Source organism: Octopus sinensis, linkage group LG17, assembly GCF_006345805.1.
Source record: "Octopus sinensis linkage group LG17, ASM634580v1, whole genome shotgun sequence".
NCBI lineage: Eukaryota > Metazoa > Mollusca > Cephalopoda > Octopoda > Octopodidae > Octopus > Octopus sinensis.
In genome coordinates, this window is record NC_043013.1 from 13,009,653 (window position 1) to 13,027,748 (window position 18,096).

The window sequence follows — 18,096 nt, forward strand, 5'->3', positions numbered from 1 at the left end:
ACTTCCCGTTATGTTTATTGAAAAATAAATTGTCCAAGTTTTCACATCATCTCCTTCAGAATAGTCGACTTGTGCGGAAATAGACCGGTCTCAGCGTTCCTGCCACTTTTGGCATCCGACCTGAAAGTCGTTTTCCTTAAGCCACTCGAGGACCATATGTGATTTGGTTCAGGAAAAGGACGACGGTATTAAAACGGCGACCTTTCGACTGCCTTTTCAACTTGGGAAAGAGATAGAAGTCTGCAGGAAGTCGGCTAAATGTGACGAATAGGGCTGATGTAGAAGCGATACTGTGTTGTTTTTGGCGAGAAATTCATGAGTGAGAACTCAGTGGCAGAGTGCATTGTGGCCATGAAGAATCCAGTTCTTCGCGATCTGCAGAACCGGTCGTTTCGCCGAATGTCCTTTCTCAAAACGCCGTAGTAAGAACTGCCAATTCACTGTGTGGCCCTGGGAAATGAATTCTCGATGCACAATAATGCAGATGTTGAAAAAACGATCAGCACGCTCTTGATTGAACTGCGGTTCTGTCGTCCTGTCTTAGGTCGTGGAGATGAAGGGTTTTTCCATTGTGACAATTGCTGCTTCATCTCAGGGTCGTACCTGTGGATCCAACTCTCATTACCAATAATGATCCTTAACATGAAGGATCATCACCAGCGGCAGGCTGACTGACATCTTGACAGACATTGACGCAATGTTCTTTCTACTGAGTGTTCAGCAGGCGGGACAACCTTGGCAGAGACACACCGGATGTCCAGTTCAGGTGTTAAGATTGTCTGCACGAATCCACACGACAGACCAACAACATCAGCAATGTCGTTGATTGTCCTCCGACGATCTTCATTCCCAAGCTGATGAATTTTCTCCACATCTCCTGGGGTGACGCCCGTGGTAGATATTCCAGATCGCTCTTCGTCTTCTAGGGATGTTCTTTTGCTTTTGAAGAGCACGTGCCACTCGTAACATTGCGTAAAATCAATTGCCTCGTTACCGTAATTTTGCCAAAGCATACTCAATGTCTCTGTAGAAGTCGTACCAAATTTAACGCAAAATTTCACGTTGGCTCTTTGTTCCAGCCTCCTTCCCATCGCGAAATCGCAGACTGCAGCTTACAATATCAAAAATTTCACATCTTGCAAAGTAAACGCAGCGATGTCACTCATCCCACTGCCTCATCACCACCACTTCTAGCTCCCACTGCGCACTCAACCATGTGTTGCCATCTGCTGGCGCGCTACAGAACTTGTCCGCGAACTGTTTCATACATCTTCATTTAAAATCTGGCAGATAGGTTAATTTCAATTCTCACTGTCATTAAAAATCTCAACACGCTTCATTACTAACTTAATGCATCTCGCTGGTATTACGAGAACCACTCTACCTCCGAGATAACCGGCCACATGCCCCTTCTCATTCTACCGTCATACATGCTATTTCACCAGCCAGATCCCGCATCAATTATTATTCCCAATCCTTCCTTTCTAGATTATGCAACACTCAGGAACTCACTCCCTACTCACACTAACCTAAAGATGTCTAAACGGTACATTAATAACATCGATCTATCGAATCAATAGGCCATATCTATTCGTTTCCCTTGTACCTTGTCAATGAAGAGAAATAATTTCATTTATATTGTTATATTTCTTGTGTTTCCTCTTTCTATTTTTTGATTCATTGCAGAAAAAGAAATTAATGATTTGACAGCTTATTCAACTTTTTCCTTCAAACCAAATCCATATCTCGTCCTTGTAACCGAGGCAGAAGTGGATGCTCGCTCTGTCTTGGATTGTTCACGTTTATGTATGGTATCTTCTACATGTACCGCCTTTTCATATACTAACACTAAGTGCCTACTAAAGAAACTTGTTGACCTTTAATGGAATTCACCCCAAAATTATTTACTTCTCAATGAAATGTGAGCAAGATTCAACGGATCACGTTTGCTAATAATAATTATATCAGATAAAATGTGTTTCTTTATCAATAAAATCAACTTAATTATGATAATTCTTTTGTTAATCTATTTTTATTTCCAATATTTTTCGTCTTAAATTAGTCTTCTCTTATAAATCTATTCACACATTTGAAGGTTTATAAGATTATTGAATTTACCCAAGTACCCCTGGAGCACTTGGGTATTATTTAATCGACCTTCAAAAACTGAAACATAAAGTTATCCTGGACAGAATTTGATCACAAAACGTAACGGGTCTTAACTAAATACCATAGACAGCCGAAATCCAGAGCAGAGAGAGGCAGAGAGATAGAGCAGAGCACAGAGCAGAGCACAGAGCAGAGCACAGAGCAGAGCACAGAGCAGAGCACAGAGCAGAGCACAGAGCAGAGCACAGGGCCGAGCACAGAGCAGGGCACAGAGCAAGGCAGAGCAGAGCAGAGAGAGGAGCACAGAGCAGATCACAAAGCTGAGCAGAACAGTGAGCGCAGCAGAGCACAGAGCAGGGAACAGAGCAGATCAGAGAAGTGAGCAGAGCGGAGCAAGAGCAGAGAGCGGAAAAAAGAGCAGAGCAGAGAGCGGAGCAGAGAGCAGAACAGAGCAGCGAGTAGGGCAGAGCACATTGCCATGCACAGAACAGAGCACACAGCAGAGCAGAAAGCAGAGAGTACATCAGAGCAGAGAGCAAAGCACAGTTCAGAGCACGGAGAAGAGCACAAAGCAGAGCAGTTAGCAGAGCAGAACAGAGCACAGAGCAGATCACAGAGCAAACTACAGAGTAGAACCCAGAGCAGAGCAGAACAGAGCAGAGAGCAGAGCAGAATACAGAGTAGAGCAGAGAGCACGGCACAGTGCAGACCACAGGACAGAGCATAGAGCAGAGTGCAGCACAGAGCACAGAGAAGCGCAGAACAGAGCACTCAGGAGCACATAGAGCAGAGCAGAACACAGAGCAGTGCATATAGCAGAGCAAATAGCAGAGCAATGCACAGAAAAGAACACAGAGCAGAGTACATAGCAGAGCACACAGCAGAGCACAGAGCAGAGCAGAGCTGAGCAGAGCTGAGCAGAGCGGAGCAGGGAGCAGTACAGAGAGCAGAGCAGAGAGCAGAGCAGAGAGCAGAGAACAGAGCAGAGCACAGAGAAGCGCAGAGCAGAGCACTCAGGAGAACATAGAGCAGAGGAGAACACAGAGCAGAGCAATGCACAAAGAACACAGAGCAGAGCACATGGCGGAGCACACAGCAGAGCACACAGCAGAGCTGAGCAGAACAGATCAGTGAATAATCATTGCGAGTACAATGATATAAGTATTTTGCATTTCGTGGTCCCATTATTGTCCCCTTCTTGTCAAATGACCGTGAATAGCATCACAAGTTTCTTTCCCAAAAGTTTGATATTCCCACCATACACAACCGGCTGAGATATAGATTTGGTACATTTTACCCCAATGCATACTTCGGTTCGAGAAAACTTGTTTTAATGAGTGCTTGCTATATGCTGTTTTTGATTATTTTCTAGAAAATGTGGACAACAAAAGGAATATACACTATTTTCCGGTATGCTGTACATATTGATGTGATTTACAAAGCCCTGGATTGGAACTGCGACAACTGGAGTCAAACAATGTTTATGAAACTGTTCTGAGCTTTGGTTAAAAACATTTATTGATTTCGTTATTGATAATCTGTTAAATCAAGCCTGGGCTATTGATTACTACTCTAATCAATAGTCCTGTTGATTACCACCAGTCATGCGACCGTGATTGAATTCCCCTTTCCTCTCACTCCTTTATATTTTCTTCTTTTTTTTTATTTCAATATACAGACGGATAGGTATATAGGTTATATGAACTAAACAAGCACACATAAGCAAATGGAGACTGAAACACATGACCATATATATATACACGCACACTTTACTTCACACAAGGACACAGATAGAGACGCATGTCCATACAAGTTGAGATGCACATCCTTACATGCGAACACGGTACATAGTGGCAAAACACACACACACACACACACACACTCAGACATGCACATACAAGAAGACAGAGATGCATACATATACAAACACACGCACACATGCATAACACACACAAACACGGACACGCAGGCATATGGATATGCAGAATACATGCATACATGCAGATGCACACACATACATACATATATACATATGCATACACATGCATATATACATACACACACATGCATACATACATGCATGCATAATACGTACATACACATATACATACATGCATAGGCACACATACACACACACTGATCCACACACATGCGCACAAACAAACAAAAAGGAACGCAGTGCAAATAACGGGCAGAGTCAAGATTATTGAAAAGGTTGCAACACGCAACGAAAATTTTAGGAAAATATTGGGTTGTCCGGAAAGTTCGTGCCGATTTATAGAAGCTTGTCTTTCGACTTATTATAGAACATGGTTGAGTCCATAAAGTACGGTTTGACTACACCTCCATTTAGAGCACAGTTTAAGCTATCTTTTCGTGGAAGAAGATTTTTGTTCCTATAACCTGTGTTAATTCTGTAACCTTTTAAAATGGAAGATAAGAAAGTTCATTTTCGGCACTTGATGCTTTGGGAACCAGACAAAAATTGCTGCAGCTCGGCTGGGATGTGTTACCCCACCCTCCATATTCACCAGATATTGCTCCTTCGGATTTCCACTTATTCAGGTCTCTGCAGAATAGTCTTTCGATTCCTTGGATGACGTAAAAAGATACCTTGATGAATTCTTTGCCGTGAAACCACCCCAATTCTAGGAAGAGGATATTTTCAAGTTAAATGAAAGATGGAGACGCATTGTGCAACAAAATGGTTCATATTTGGTTGATTAAAAATGTAACGCCAAGTATATATTAACCTTTTTCTTTCCTTTAAAAATCGGCACGAACTTTCCAGACAACCCAATACAAATAAAGAATAAGTGGTAATTTTACCGGTGAGTATGTTAAATTATAAGGCAGAAAAATAAAATGACTCTCCCAAGACACAACAGAATATGCTTCAACTCACGAACTTTCATAAAGAATCTTGTAAACCAAATCCCAAAACGAAATATAATATATATATATATATATACTCTTTTACTCTTTTACTTGTTTCAGTCATTTGACTGCGGCCATGCTGGAGCACCGCCTTTAGTCGAGAAAATCAACCCCGGGACTTATTCTTTGTAAACCCAGTACTTATTCTATCGGTCTCTTTTGCCGAACCGCTAAGTGACGGTTATATATGTGTATGTATGTATGTATGTATGTATGTATGTATGTATGTATGTATGTACATATATCACATATATATATATATATATATATATATATATATATATATATATATATATATATATATATATATATATATATATATTTATTTATACAAACATATATGTAATACAAACCTGCATACATATGTATATACAAATGCATATATGGGTACAAGACGTCAAAAAAACGTGAATAACATGGAAAATGAGAACACGAAAAAACAAAACCCTGGAAAACGAACTTTTTTTGAATAACGAAAGAAACAAATAGAGAGACGAGACAGGCAACATAAAGAATAATCCCTTGTCAGTTGCCCCCTGTAGCTGCACGACAACGTGAAGTATATTTGCCACTGGAAAAAGGATATATGTATTATCATTGGGACCCCTTCGCATCGAAGACCGGTGATTGTCGTGCGCTGATGACGAGTAAATACCCAGAAACTCGGGTCCGCCCGTATTACGCCAGGTCGACGATGGAAAGGATGGCTTCCCTTTGCAAATACTGATAGGGCACATAAAGTGTGTCAATAGCCAGCTGGAGAAGATGTTCTCCTGAGGCTACAGTAGCATCCACCCTTAGTTGTTAGCTACATTTAAGTGGCAAATATACTTCACGTATATATATACACGTATATATACATATACATATATATATATATATATATATATAATGAAATATTTTCACGTAAAACAGAATATCATACTCTACTCTCCCCATTATAAGTACCATCATAGCTAGATTAAATAGAAAGAATGTAAGACTGGCCAGAAATATTGAAAGTAACAACAACAACAACAACACTAATAATAATAATAATAATAATAATAATAATAATAATAATAATACTAATAATAACAGCAACAACAACAATAATAATAACAATAATAATAATAATAATAATAATAATAATAGCAACAATAATAATAATTATATTAATAATAATAGTAATATTCCTATTAGCCATAACTTAAACCTTAAAGGGTATATGGTGTAAGTGACATTAGTACCGCTAATAGTAACATTATGGACTTTAGTCCCTGTACATATGCGTGCATGGAAACTATTTGTATACCTGATAGTGATGAGACGAAATTATATGATAAAATGGTGGAAGGGGAATTGGATACTAATAGTCAAAACCATAACTTACCTAATAATGTAATTATAAATAACGATAACACTACCAAAATTAATAATTTAAATAATAATAATAACAACAATAATTTAATTCTTAATAATACTAATATCAATAATTATTCTCCTAGTTGTAAATGTAGAGTTAAGTCCCATTTTCCGGTATCAGGACGATGTCTAGCCCAAAACGTAGTATACAAATTTACAGTAGTAACTTCAACTAATAATTATATTTATTTCGGATGTCCTATCAATTTAAAAAAGCGTATATATAATCATGTATCATCCTTTAAGCTTAAGCATAAGGCAAATTGCACAACATTATCCAATAAAATTTGGCAATTAAAGGAAAATAGAATTAGATTTAGCCTCAAATGGGACATAGTAAGGAAAGCACAACCTTATATAAATAGTAGATATGGATGTAGGTTCTGCTCTATGGAGATTTATGAAATTTTTAAACATAAGGATAATGTAAACCTGTTCAATAACCGTTTAGAACTGGGTATCATGTATACATAGTACTAACTGTACCTTCAAATATTTTAGAAAATAACAGTTTATTATTCCTGAATTTTTAAATCTTAAAATATATTTCTTAATTTTAAAATCAATGCATAAATAGCATACCCTGCAACATTAATTTTTTAGTCGACACTATCTATTAATGATTTGATAACATAGACAAATTGAGTAAATGATTTGTAATTTCTTAAATTATTGTATATATTCTAAAAATCTTATCTATTGAAGTTACTAAGTTTGTATACATACTCCATCAAAATTTTAGGGATTTGGCTATTTTCACATCAGTTTCTATGATGGTTCCACTCTACCTAATCTTTATCACCTTTATAATCACCTTTATATAAGTCTAAATTGTTGATCCCCTATATAGCCATGCTTAACTTATAATAAAAAATATAAGTATCTTCAAAAATTTTAAAATTTAAATGCCAACATTTTAACTGCCTAAATTAAGATTTAACTAATTTATAATATAGTTGTTCTCTCACCTAAATGGTAAATATCCATGAAAGCCTTATTTTAACCTTATACAAAAAAATGGCGCATTATTCTAAATAGTTTCCATAATAAAGTTTTTCATCACTTTTTCTTAAAATGTTTCGTCCCTCTAATTTGATATTTATATTGATTTTAAATAAGAACTCTTTAGAAACTATAATTGGTTTTAAATAAGAACTCTTTAAGAAACTGTAATATTACTTATATCTCCACCAAAGTTTTAAATTAAATAAATTAATTATATTTTAATTTAATTAAATCAGTATATAGTGGACGTATTTTTGAACCTCAGTTACCCTTATTGAATATTAAATATTAGCTAAATCCATTTGATCAGTCTCCGCAGAAACCTTATAATAAGTAGTTTTTAGATAAGTTAAAAAGTATATAAACATTAATCTATTTCTTTTTCTTTGCATTTTTTCTGTTACCAGCCTCCATTGTAGTTAAAGGATTTTGGTATTCCATAACTTAATTGTAGTTAAAGGATTTTGGCGTTCCATAACTTAATTATTTCTTTAGCCGACATTAAACATCAGTCTTTTATAGATATTATCGTGACAAGTAAATATAATTTTTAGTCTAACATTTTGAATTAATAATTTTTTTCTAAAAATATCTTACTTATTGATGTTAATAAGCTAAATATACCTTACCATAGTTTTGGTATATAAACCATTTTACCCCTTTTCTATAATGTTCCACAAATGATTATTTATTTTTAAAAAACTAGCTCTTATTTATTTACAAAATTACTCTAAGTCTTATATCTCTATAAATTTCATACTCAGCTTATATAAAACTATGCTGGTATATTCACTATTTAAAATAAATAATGCTTAGACTAGAATTGTTAAAATTTGATAAATAATTTTTAACATATTCTTTTACCTTAATTTTCCTTTATTAATATCAGTAAATACCATTTAATCAATAATTATAAATATATGTTAAGTACATATGTTATATGTTATATGTTAAATATATAGATATGGAACTATTTCTATATTTTCTGTCCCTCTATTGTGTAAAATGTTTGATATATACTGAAAGTATTCATAAATATTCTTCTTTGTATTCTTTAGATTAACTCTAAAATTTATCTGTGTATACACAAATAACAACATTGTTTTATAGTAGGTAAATGTACTACTATATGACAAGACTTCCCCTGTACCATAAGCATTGGTCTACTTAAATAGCAGCCAACATCTTGCTTGAAGTATCTTCTTACTGAACCAAATGATTTTGCTTCAAAATAAATCTTGATTTATGTCTATGGTACTTAAATTGTATATCTACTTTGCCCTACCCCAAAATGATACTATACTATGTCTTCTCTCACTTTTTATAAACTAGCTTATAAATTAAAACTGAATCCTGCCCCCATAATTAAATCTAAATAACAGAAATAATCAGTGAAAAGCAGTGTCTTTTTTGAAAAATTTGAGTTACAACTGTGATGTCGTTGGTAAAACATGTTCTTTGTCTATCTCCTTATCCTCTTGGAGATTTTGGATAAAATTATACTAATGAGTCCTTCGAATTTAACTAAATTATATATTTTTATGCAGCTGAAGATTGCTCTACGTTTTAAATTGATGTAATGTTTGAATTGTTCAATTAAATGGAGTGGCATGAAACGATCGGACTGCATTATCTCTGGATATCCTTGTTGTTTATTTTGATCATATATATGTGTGTGTGTATGTATGTGTGTGTGTGTGTGTGTGTGTGTGTACGTACATATATATATATATATACTACATAAATAATATTTTTATAAACAATCCCGAAAGGCGCATCGTTTTCCAGTCATTTGTTTATATTTAAAATTGTCGCTTCAAATCGGAGAGTAAATATCCTCCTCCACGTTGAACACTTGGAAGAAGGCAGTCTGCGTCAAATGCTTCAGTTCGCTGTCTCCACACGTATACTCGGCCGATGGTCGGAAATAAGGTAAAGGATGAGTCGTCTGAGAAAATCACATTCTTCCAACACTCTTGAGACCAATTCTGTAGGTTCGGTTTTTACTCCACTTTAAACACTTTGCAACGTTTGCTTTTGAAAGTAGTAGTATTCTGATTGCAGCCCACTCGTGAAATCCAGCTTTGTGCAGCTCCTGGTGAACAGTTTGTTTTTTTTTTAAACTGGGTTCTCCGGGCGGTCATTAAGCTCTGCATTAATTTTGAGATTTGGTGATTCTTTCTAACAATTTGCATAAGAGTCCGACGGTCCCTATCTGAAAGTTTTGGTTTTCTTCCGGAGTTTTGTTTCGACAAGGTGGTTTTTCCCTCTTTCTCAAAAGCTGTCTTTACTTTCGAGACAGTACTTCATACACCAAACATTTCGGCTGTTTCCGTTGCGCTAGCACCTGCCATACGAGCCCCAACAATTTGACATCTATGAAAGTCCGATAGATCTGTCACTTTAATGAATTTTTAATTACCTTTTTCTGAGGGTATCTGTAACGAAAATGGAAATTTTAGTGAAACATAATAAGCAACAGTAATAATAAATCAAAACACATAAAAATAAACAAATTTTTGACGGTTTTATAGATATTTCAAAATTATGATGCTATGATGCTAGGTGTCTGCATTATTTTGTTCAAACCCTGTATATATATATAAATATATATGTTTGCGTGTGTGGTTTTATTCAGTTTTAACTTGTAAGCCGATATCTTTTGATCAGGATAATTTTCAAAAGGTATACTGCATAAATACAAAAACTTGTCAGCTAATATTGATAAATCGATACGAAGTTGATATAACGATTAGCCTTCATAAAGAAGGTCGATCTTAAACTAATAACATCTTCTACCTAGAAGACAGACAGGATGCTGCAGTGGAATTGCCTTCAATTCAATTGTATGTAAACATTTTATAATTTCTTATATATAAAGATTTTTCTTGTTTAAAGATTTAGCCATCACGACTGAGGCCACTTAAGTACTTTCTATGTATGTATGTATGTATGTATGTATGTATGTATGTATGTATGTATGTATGTATGTATGTATGTATGTGTGTGTGTGTGTATGTATGTGCGCATCCAAAACAGCTCTTCTACGGTGAACTCGGCCAGGGCAGGCGCAAAGTCGGAGTGCAGAAAAAGCGCTACAAGGATAGTCTCAAGGTCTCTCTCAAAGACTTCTCCATCGGAACAGAGACCTGGGAGACACTTGCTGCCAACCGCTCATCCTGGCGCAGCGCAATCACCGTGGGAGCAGGGACAGCCGAGGAGGGACGGATTCGGTCAGCGGAGCAGAAACGTCAGATGCGTAAAGTCAGAGCCGCCTGCACCAGTAGCACTGCCCCTACCCACTTCTGCCCCACCTGTGGGAGGGGCTTCCTTGCCCGGATTGGCCTCACCAGCCACCTCCGGTCTCATGGCGGCAGTTCCATCAGATGATGTCAGTTGGTCATCTTCGAACCGAAGGACGAACATTATTATTATTATGTGCGTATGTATATATATATATATATGTGCGTATGTATATATATATATATATGTATATATATATATATGTATATATGTATATATGTATATACATATGTGTGTATATATATATGAAGGCGCGTGGTTTAGTGGTTAGGGTGTCAGCAACATGATCGTAAGATTGTGGTTTAGATTCTTGGAGTGGGTGACGCGTTGGGTTGTTAAGCAAAACACTTCATTTCACGTTGCTACAGTCCATTCAGCTGGCAAAAATGAGTAGCACTGCGATGGACTGGCGTCACATCCAGCTGAGGAGCACAGACGCTATTGAAACCGGGAAACCGGACCAATGAACATGGCTAGGCTTTAAATATATATATATATATATATATATATAGGCTTTATATATATATATATATATATATATATATATTATATATATATATATATATATATATATATATATATAATATATTTATAATAAGATTAGCTCGTATACGAGTGGGTATATATTTGTAAAAAATGAAGTTTGAAAATGCTGCTATATTAGACAAATTTTTAATTTTTATATATACATTATTTATTTAACATGTTTCGCTTCTTGAAATGATGAACCTTATAAAAAAAATTATATATAAAAAAGATAGTTCATGCTATCAAATATAAAAAATTCATATATAATATACAATAGAGTCAGACATCAAAAGTTCATATATAGTGAAGTGAGTTCATGCTATGTGTTTAAAGAGTATGATGTAGTAGTTCATAGTGGTGATATGCATTCAATATAAAAAATAGTTCATAGTGGTGATATGCATTCAATATAAAAAATTGATGTTCTTGAAAAAGCGAGGAATTCATTTTAGATTTTACCTTGAGTAACTGTAATGACTTTTGGTCGGTGTCCGCTCGGACAGTTCTGGCGAACCTTGTGAATTGTTTGGGTTTTATATCACCTGTTAAGTGACCAGTCCAGCGGAACGAGACGTCATCAACGTTTTGACCAATCGTTTCGTTAGGTGGCTAGTCAAGCAGAACGGGACGTCATCAATATTATGACCAATCAGAATCGGGTCCGACCTATAGCTGTATTAGATCTGCCCCTTGTCTGTATCCTGTTAGGTGGCCAGTCCAGCGTAACGAGACGTCATCACTGCTTTGACCAATCATCCCGTTAGGTGGCCAGTCCAGCAGAACGAGATGTCATCAATGTTTCGACCAATCAGAATCGGGTCTGACCCTTAGCTGTATCGTATGTGGCCAGTCCATCAGGATTAGATCTGTTCGAAGAGATCTTTTTATAAATTTTTTTCCCTTTTCCCTAAGACATATTTCCGTCAGTGTGAGTGACTGTTTAAGGTAGCGGCCGTGGTGGAATTTCGCTTCTCCTTTTCGGAGGACCAATCTTATGTTTTAATATTCCTGGCCCAGGGTGTTTAAACTTGGTCTAAATTTTTTGATGAAATACAGTTCTTTATTTTGGCGTTGCGTGAAGGTTGCGTTGTCACTGAATTTATAAAGCGGGTAAGTTGTAAATTTCGGATTTACATTTCCAGCACATCTATCTATGTGTCCGCTGACCGGTATTTTCCGGTATTCAGGGTTTCTAATTTGTGATTTATGCACCGCCATCCTGTTATGTAAGCTATTTTTTGTATGGCCTATATACTGCCTATTGCAGCCTGCGCATGTTATGACGTAAATTAAGTTTTCTGATGCGCAGGTGAAGTTTGCTCTAATGGTGAACTGATGGCCTTGTTCTAGTATAAATTCTGAACCTTCTATCAAGATGACACAGATTCCGCAGTTGGGCCTTCCGCATTTTCTAACTGCTGGTTTTGTGGTTGATGTTGAGTGAAGTTTAGCTTGGGTTAAAATCCTTTTCAAGGATTTTGGTTGCCGTTTACTTTTAATGATGGTGTGTGTTTCGAGGATCCGTTTCATCTTTGGGTCTCCCTTTAGTAGGGCTGTGCTTTGTAGTATGGTGCTGAAGGCCTCATTGTTGAGTGGGTTGTGTGTAGAGATGTAGGGAAGGGTTTTTAATTGTTCTTTCTTTTTGGGTTTTGTTTGTCTCAGGTCTTCTATACTTAATTTGAGTGCCCTTTGGATTGCACTGTCTATTAGGGGCTGTGGATAGTTTCTATTTGTGAGTGTGGTTCTAAGTTCCTGGAGACGTGTGTGTCGGGTGTTTGTGTCTGATATTATGGTGCAGATCCTTCTAGCTAAACAAAAAGGGACATTTATTCTAGTGTGTCGTGGGTGGCATGAATCAAAGGGTAGGTATTGTTTGGAGTCTGTCGGTTTATAGTAGATATCTGTCTCTATTTTTTTGCCGGTTTTCTTAATGAGGATGTCTAAAAATGGTAATTCTTTTTCGTTGTGATCCATCGTGAATTGTATATTATCATTTATTCCATTTAATAGTATTTTAAATTCCTCAAGTTTCTCTATACCTTTGTCCCAGATGATGAAACAGTCATCGAGGTATCTTTTCCAGTTGTTATGGATATAGGTGGCGAAGGTGTTTCCAAATTTCTCGAGTGTTATCTGGTAGAGCATTTTCTCGAGGTATCCCATCACTAGGTTGGCAAAAGATGGTGCAGTACGCGTGCCCATCGCTGTTCCCGATCTTTGTCTGTAGAAATTATTGTCAAAAATAAAGTAATTGTTCTCTAAAATAAATCTAAGTCCTTCTATTATAAGGTCTTTGTTTATGCGAGTTGGGAGTTCAAAAGGGTAGTTATTCAGCCAGAAGGTGATCGCTTCTATTCCTAGATTGTGAGGGATGTTAGAATAAAGATTAACTACGTCGAATGATACTAGAAGGGTTTTCTCATTGACTGTTTTAGGGAGGTGGTTGAGCATATCTATATCGTCTCTTACGTAGCTTTTGATGTGTTTTAGGAAAGGTTTAAGAAGTGTGTCTAAGAAATTGCTGAAGCGGTGAGTCTCACATGCTGGCCCTGCTATTATCGGTCTAAGTTTAAGATCATTTGGTGAAGGGATTTTGATGAGTATATCGGTAGATGTTTTGCACGTTATATATATATATATATAAAGTGGTGTGTATTATTGTGTATAGAAGAATATATTATTCTAACTCTAAGAAATTCCACGTTTTCTGATTTTCACATTTTATTTACAATCTCATAATATAATATATGAAATAATGTAATATTAAATGTCCATTCTGTATATATATATATATATATATATATATATATATATATCTTAGACTTATTTATGCATGAATAAATATATCTTTGGATGCATTTCATTTTGTAGTTTGCTTTTCAAATGTTACTCCTTGGCATATTTGGCATATATATTGTTACGGAATCACCCGTCGTCGCCGCTCGCCCGAACGGCGCAAGTTCACCATGGATCCCAAAGAGGAGAGAGGAGAGATACAACAACAACAACAGCAGCAGCCCAGAAGCAATCGAGAGAGACGCAATGAGGCAAGGCACTACTGGCTTACATTTAACACTAGTTTATATGACAATTAATTGTTACACATCAAATACATTTAAAGGAAACATTTAAAGGAAACATGCACGTGACAACTCAATACATCTCCCCAACAGATCAAAGCATTTAAACATGCAAGTAACAATATAACAGTCCGGAGACACAACAAGGTCAATACATCAGCATTTCAAAGGTACACGTCCGAAGACACAGTTCTTTTTCCAAATCACTTCAACAGATAACGTTCACAGTTCTTTAAAGTCTTTTTCTACACATATCAACACAATTCTGAACATAAATACCACAACTCGATAATCGACACATCGACAAGTCCTCTACTCAATTCACAATGTTCATTTCACTGTCTCTTTACATCGTGACACGTATCAATACATAATCAAATACCTTAATTCCTAACTGAATAGCCAGTGTCCCATCTTGCACTCCATCTCTCTCTCAATACTGCTAACTCCAGCTTGCCAAGCTCCTGAATCCCACCGCTTGCTCCTAAGATTCCAACTCCTTGTCCTGACTTCCAAGATCCGTCTGTGCTCTTTGACGACCGAATACCAACTACCCAAAACCTCACTTGCTCTCTCCCTTCCCACTACCCTCATCTCCATCTGTCTCTACTGCTTATACCCTCTCTATCTGCCCTAGTCCCTGGCTGCCTGTCCTCCTCTGCCCCTCATCCTTTCTCACTGCTAATATCCTCTCTATCTGCTCTCTGCCCTTACTGCCTATCTCTATCCTCAATCTGTCCCTTAACCTTATACTCTATCTCTCTCACTACTTTTCTTCCTCTTCTAGGACGACCTCCAATCGACCGCACAAGGCCAGAGGTCCCTCCAAAAACCCATTAATCTCCCAGTAAACAAAGGGCTGTCTCTTTTCTTCCAGACGTGCCGGCGCCACACCCAAAAGTGGGTCAGAAATACTGCACTAGCCAAAACCCATAACAATATATATATATATATATATATATATATATATGAATATATATATATATATATGAATATATATATATATATATATATATATATATATATATATATATATATATATATATATATATATATATATATATATATATATATATAACGGGAAGCTTTATGAAAATAAACAAAAGACGAAGGCAGGTGGAAAACAAACGAACAATTGTATTAGTATGGCGCTCAGGAAATATAAATAAAACAAGTCTTTAACGTTTCGAGCCTACGCTCTTCAACAGAAAGATACACAGAGAGAGAAAAAAACACAGAAAGAAGGAGAGAAAAAAAATGCGTGCAGTAGCTAACGAATCAACATGGCGATCTGATTTCGGCCAGAGGTCAAAGATCAAACATGAGACGCGAGAGCGAAATAAGGGGAGATAATAGGGTTGATAAAAGGGTTGAGGGACCAGCTAAAAGTGCGTGGGAGGGGTCTGGATGTGTGTATGTATAGGGTTGGTGTATGTATTAGTATGTATAAGGGTGTGTGTGTGTATGAGAGAGTATTAGTGCGTAGGATTGGTCTGGACGTGCGTATGTATGGGGTTGGTGTATGTATTAGTATGTATTAGTATGTATTAGTACGTATTGGTATGTATAGGTGTGTGTGTGTGTGTGTGAGAGAGTATAAGTGCGTATGGGGGTCTGGACGTGTGTATGTATAGGGTTGGTGTAAGTATTAGTATGTACTAGTATGTATTAGTACGTATTAGTATGTATTAGTTGGTGTGTGTATTAGTATGGCACATCATATGTGATGTGATGTGTAAAGTCATGTGGTGTAGTGAGGAGAAGAGGGGGAGGGGGAGAAGAGGGGGGAGAGAAGGGGAGGGGAAGAAGAGGGGGAGGAGAAGGGGAAGAGGAGAGGATGGGGAGAAGGAAGGGGAGAGAGGGAGCAGAGGGAAGGGGAAGAGGGAGGGAGAAAGAGGGAAGAAGGGAAGGGGAGTAGGGGTGAAAGGATGAAGGACTGAAGAAGTAGGGGTCGGGGGGAGAAAGGATAGGTGAGGAGGGGGAGGGGGGTTAGATGAGGAGGGGGGAGAGTTGAGACCAAATGGCGTATAAGAGCGAAGAGAGAAGATTAATTCCTGTTCACGGCGCAAACGGGAATCCGGATGGCCTCTGTGTAAGGACAAACCGAACACAGATAGGTGTTGCAAGGAGTGACCGGTGGAGCGGAAATGGCGTGAGACCGGTGTGTCGTTCGCAAGGTGGATGTCACGAAGGTGTTCCGCGAACCGGTCAGCCAAGCGGCGTCCCGTTTGTCCGATGTACAAGGAATTGCAGAGAGAGCAAGAGATGCAATAGATAATATTGCTGGAGGTGCAGGTGAAGGAGTGGATGATGGGATAGGGTCGATGGTGGGTGCTAGTGAGGCGGGTATATATATATATGAATAAAAAATGGAGTTAACGCAGGTTTAAACAAGTATTTTTACTTTCTACATCTTTACTTGTGAGATTTTTGCTGCCCTGGTAACTATTTATTTATTTTTCCGTGTTAATTGTTAACAAGGTAAAATACACTCATCTATTTATATATATATATATATACCAGGATGAATATCCCTTCAATCTAGCAAAAAGGATATGCACTATAGTCTCTAACGCAAACACCAGAGACACACGACTACAAGAACTAAAAGATACCCTTATCACCAGGAACTATCCACCTTCACTTATTGACAAGTGCATTCAACGTGCCCTTCAACTTAACATCAAGGAACTGAGACATCCCAAATCAAAGAAAAACTTACAACCAAAAGCCTTACCATACATCTCCACACACAACCCTCTCAATAACGAAGCCTTCGGCACCATCCTCCACAACATACCCCTCCTAAAAAAAGACCACAGAATGAACACAATCCTCCAAACACACACGATCATAAAAAGCAAAAGACAGCCTAGATCCATGAAAAGTCTCCTAACACAAGCCCGAATTCACTCTTCAACACAGAAGCCGACAGTAAAACAATGTGGAAGTCCCAATTGCGAGATATGCGACTATCTAATTGAGGGATCAGAGTTCTCCTTCAAACAGGGACAACGGTTTACAGTGAAAAGCAACTTCACATGTGCTTCGGAGAACCTAATATACTCACTAACCTGCTCCGGGTGTCAAGAGCAGTACATATGCCAAACAAAAAATGGTTTGCGTAAACGAATGGCCCTGCACAGATCCCAGATAAAAATTCCCCAAAACAGAAAAATAGCTTTTAGCCAACACATAGATACTTGCGCCAACAAAAAAACACCAAACTTCAGGATTTTCCCCCTCTACCAATTTAGGGACGATACAACCTCGAGACAACGAATAAGTAAAGAAAATCTCTTTATTACAAAATACAGGCCACTTCTTAACGGGTCTACGACAAACAATTAATATACCTCAAGTTTAGAATAAAAGAAATATATACACACACAAATATTACATTCCATAGAATCCATTACTAATCAGCCCCATCACAGCTATACTTTCACCCATTCATATTCTCCCTTCTCTGTTTTTTTATTCTTCTTCCTCTTCTTCTTCATCATCATCATTATCATCATCATCGTCATCATCATCACCACCATCATCACCATCATCTTCTCCTTCTCCTCTTCTTCTTCTTCTTCTTCTTCTTCTTCTTCTTCTTCTTCTTCTTCTTCTTCTTCTTCTTCTTCTTCTTCATCATCATCATCAACATAGTCATCATCTTCTTCTTCTTCTTCTACTTCTCCACCTTCTACCCCTTAACCTTGTCACTAATGTCTTTCAG

At 37.2% G+C, this 18,096-nt stretch overlaps 1 protein-coding gene across 1 annotated transcript in view; it reads left to right on the forward strand.

The window, feature by feature from the left end:
- LOC118766692 overlaps positions 1-3,607 on the forward strand; it is a 28,753-nt gene extending 25,146 nt beyond the window's left edge. Inside the window, exons 6-7 of the mRNA XM_036510302.1 lie at positions 1,687-1,811; positions 3,482-3,607. Of these exons, the coding sequence (XP_036366195.1) occupies positions 1,687-1,811; positions 3,482-3,607 (251 nt within the window). The remainder of the gene's footprint in view (positions 1-1,686; positions 1,812-3,481) is intronic.
- Positions 3,608-18,096: the final 14,489 nt, after the last annotated feature.